This window comes from Micropterus dolomieu, linkage group LG19 (genome assembly GCF_021292245.1).
Source record: "Micropterus dolomieu isolate WLL.071019.BEF.003 ecotype Adirondacks linkage group LG19, ASM2129224v1, whole genome shotgun sequence".
Taxonomy (NCBI): Eukaryota; Metazoa; Chordata; class Actinopteri; order Centrarchiformes; family Centrarchidae; genus Micropterus; species Micropterus dolomieu.
The window spans coordinates 16,546,180-16,550,291 of record NC_060168.1 but is presented as its reverse complement, the minus strand read 5'-3'; the positions used below and the strand labels follow the sequence as shown (position 1 = coordinate 16,550,291).

The 4,112-nt window shown below is 42.3% G+C and overlaps 2 protein-coding genes and 1 pseudogene across 2 annotated transcripts in view; all 3 read left to right on the top strand.

Moving 5' to 3' along the window:
• LOC123958109 (protocadherin alpha-3-like) overlaps positions 1–876 on the top strand; it is a 2,796-nt gene extending 1,920 nt beyond the window's left edge. The window contains exon 2 of the mRNA XM_046031325.1: positions 79–876. Coding sequence (XP_045887281.1) covers positions 79–876 — 798 coding nt within the window. The remainder of the gene's footprint in view (positions 1–78) is intronic.
• The window catches only part of LOC123957469 (protocadherin alpha-C2-like), a 57,040-nt gene that overhangs the window by 5,564 nt on the left and 47,364 nt on the right, over positions 1–4,112 (top strand). The gene's annotated exons all lie outside the window — the stretch shown is intronic.
• The window catches only part of LOC123957484, a 5,707-nt pseudogene continuing 3,899 nt past the window's right edge, over positions 2,305–4,112 (top strand).

The following is a 4,112-nucleotide window of genomic DNA, read 5'->3' as shown; positions in this document are numbered from 1 at the left end:
AACTCAGAGACTGGAGATATAGTCAGCCTGCAGTCTTTTAACTACGAGGAGTTAAAGACGTTCCAGTTCAAAGTTCAGGCCACAGACTCTGGTGTTCCTCCGCTCAGCAGCAACGTGACTGTGAACGTTTGTATCCTGGATGAGAATGACAACAGTCCCGCGATCCTCGCGCCCTATTCTGAGCACGGCTCCGTTAACAGTGAGAGCATCCCCTATTCTGCTGAAGCGGGATACTTTGTGGCAAAGATCAGGGCTGTAGACGCAGACTCTGGATACAACGCGCTGCTTTCTTATCACCTGTCTGAGCCCAAAGGAAACAACCTCTTCCGGATCGGAACCAGCACCGGGGAGATCAGGACTAAGAGGAGGATGAGTGACAATGACCTGAAAACTCACCCCTTGGTGGTGCTGGTTTCTGATAACGGAGAGCCCTCCCTGTCATCTACTGTGTCTATTGATGTGGTGGTGGTTGAAAGCACAGCTGACATCCAGACTCAGTTCAGACATGTGCCCATAAAGGAGGAGAGCTTCTCTGATTTGAACCTGTATCTGCTGATCGCCATTGTGTCGGTGTCAGTGATCTTTCTGCTGAGCCTCATCAGTTTAATAGCTGTGAAATGCCACAGGACAGACGGCAGTTTCAGCAGGTACAGCGCCCCAATGATCACCACCCACCCTGACGGGAGCTGGTCTTACTCTAAAGCTACTCAGCAGTATGACGTGTGTTTCAGCTCCGACACACTGAAGAGTGACGTAGTGGTTTTCCCCGCACCGTTTCCGCCTGTAGATGCGGAGCTGATCAGTATAAACGGAGGAGACACTTTCACCAGAACTCAGACTTTACCTAACAAAGACAAGGTAGGATATATTTTGTAATTAATGCTTTTATCATTCGACTTCTTATGAGTACCACCTGCCTATGAAATTTTATCCTAGTTTGGCTGAATATGAAGTCAATGAAAGTGTCAGCAAGGCGACAACAGTGACTTCTTCTTTGCCACTTGTTAATAAACAACAAATCTAAGTTTTTAAGAACGCACGACCACACTTAGAAGCAGTTGTATTTTGTGGAAATCACCAATGGTCAAGGGGTCAACCTCCGTCATTACAACTAGCAGTAGCAACTCATAGTCCTGTCAGGATTTACCTTTTGCGTGCTCTTGTCTTTAAGCTACACCTATATGTGTAAAACAACACACAAAATGTATTTAATGCTACTATTTTGCATAACCTCTTAGTGACATATATATTCAAAAAGCCATCTGTTCGTTTGTGTCACAGTAGGTAATGCAGCGACGTAGAAAGAAAATCGTTTGAAATTCTCTGAAAATCTTTCATGTAGGTACGTTGACATGATAACCATTTTATCATTTTAAATATCGCTGACCATGGTTCTAAACTAAGTTTTCACAACCTTGGGCTTCAACGCCACTGTGCCGTAAACCCGCTCCTTTATGTCCTCTGGAAAAAAACTCAACAGCATAGGGCAACGTGACCTCCGCTGCTCATTAGTGAGACAGCACTTGCCATTGTGATGAACTTACCGCTCTTTGGTTTCACTACCACCCTGCTCTCAAACACCATTTTAACACTGAACTGTAAAAACTTCGATATACAGGTTTATGAAATGGCTCTCTCTGTGGATCTGAAGTCAGACTTGTAGCTGTAACACATGATTTCTACGCAGTATACCATGCAACAAGTAGACATTTATGTCATTATTATTAGTGTTTAGTTAAACTACTTCATTTTGTTTTAAACCTCCATGAGTATCTTACTCTTCATTTTTTTCTGGATTCATTTCAATATTTTAACTTTTAAGTGTTCGTCTGGTTATGGAAATATCCTTCGATGGATGATTGTTGCACTCTGATTATTTAACTAAATGTTTAAATACCAAACATTGGTAAGAATATGTGTATACTTGATGAGCTTGTAAGTACTTGATAAGCCAATCACCGTTCGAGGTTGAACTGAATTTGTAGCCCATGAGAAAATTATTTCTGTAGAAATATACAGTATTGCAACTTATTTGACCAAGTAAAAGTGGGCCTTACCAATCATTTACCACAGGATGTCGCTGGAGACCATAGATTACAGTGTTCCTGTCTATCTAAAACTCCTCCTCCATGGCTGAGGGGAAATGAAATCGTCATCAGCCATTAAAATCTCGTAGGCATTCGATGGTGTTGTGACTTGTGACGAGAAAGGCTGGAGCTTAAACATAACAAGCTGCTATCTAAAGAATCACCTATTCCTGGGGATTCACGCTTGACTGGGTTCAGCTCTTTTATGACAACAAGGATGTATGTGCGACGACAAAAGGAAAACGCCTGGATTCAAATCATTTTGCTGCTTTGTCTTTGTGACTCCTCTGCCTCTCAGATATCTTACTCCATCTCCGAGGAGGTGAACAAAGGCACCGTGGTGGGGAATATTGCAAAGGATTTGAACATCAATCTACAGGACCTGGGAAACAGGGATCTACAAATTGTTTCAGGTTACAAGAAGAAATATTTTGACGTGAATTTGCGGACCGGAAACATGTTTGTTGACGAAAGAATAGACAGAGAAGAGTTTTGTCCCAATACGGTAAAATGCTCCTTGAAATTACAGGCCGTTCTAAACAATCCAATGACTGCACATCGAATTGAAGTAAATGTTTTAGATATAAATGATAACTCGCCTGTTTTCGTTGAACGCTCGCATTTATTCAATATATCAGAATCATTGTCACCGGGGGAGCGATTTTTTCTCCCAATAGCAGTGGATGCGGACATAGGCAGCAACTCGGTGAAGACTTACAAGCTGAGCCAAAATGAACATTTCTCTCTTGATGTACAGAGCAGCGGAGATCACGGTGTGTCTGCTGAGTTAGTGCTGCAGAAAGCTTTAGATCGAGAGAAACAGCCCGTTATTACACTCGTGCTGACCGCTGTAGATGGAGGAAAACCTGCTAGATCAGGGTCATTGCAGATAAATGTAAATGTAATAGATGCGAACGACAATACACCATTTTTTAGCAAATCGCTTTATAAAGTGCGTGTGCGTGAAAATACTGCACCTGGAACAGTGGTAATAAAGTTAAATGCAACAGATTTAGACGAGGGAATGAACAGTAAGATCCTGTATTTGTTTATCAAAGGAGGAAATATTGACCCATCAAATATTTTCGATCTAAATGCAGAAACAGGAGAAATCACTGTGAAGGGTACATTAGATTACGAAGAGACGCCTGCTTATGAAGTCAGAGTTCAAGCTATGGATCAAGGCACCTCTCCTCGTAGTGCACATGCCAAACTGCTGATAGAGATAATTGATGTGAATGACAATGCCCCAGTAATATCGGTGACGTCACTCATGACCCCGGTAAAAGAAGATGCAGAACTGGGGACAATAGTTGCTTTGGTTACAGTGAGTGATAAAGATGGAGGAAACAACGGTGTAACTAACTGTAAGGTAATTGGGTCTGTTCCGTTTAAACTGAAGTCCAACTATAAAAATGACTATTCATTAGTAGTAGATGGACCACTGGACAGAGAAAACACGTCTCTTTACAATGTCACCGTTACAGCCACAGATGAAGGAAATCCGCCTCTGTCCAGTTTCAGGGTCATTACTGTTCACGTTTCTGATGTTAATGATAACGCACCTCGATTTATGGAGCCTGTGATTAATGTTTATGTGAAAGAAAACAGTCCAATCGGCTCTGTTATTTATACAATAAATGCATTTGATCCTGATACGGACACTAATGCAAAGCTGGCTTACACATTGTTAGATAGTTATCCAAAAAATATTCCAATAACTTCAGTTTTAAACATTAACTCAGAGACTGGAGATATAGTCAGCCTGCAGTCTTTTAACTACGAGGAGTTAAAAACGTTCCAGTTTAAAGTTCAGGCCACAGACTCTGGTGTTCCTCCGCTCAGTAGCAACGTGACTGTGAACGTTTGTATCCTGGATGAGAATGACAACAGTCCCGCGATCCTCGCGCCCTATTCTGAGCACGGCTCCGTTAACAGTGAGAGCATCCCCTATTCTGCTGAAGCGGGATACTTTGTGGCAAAGATCAGGGCTGTAGACGCAGACTCTGGATACAACGCGCTGCT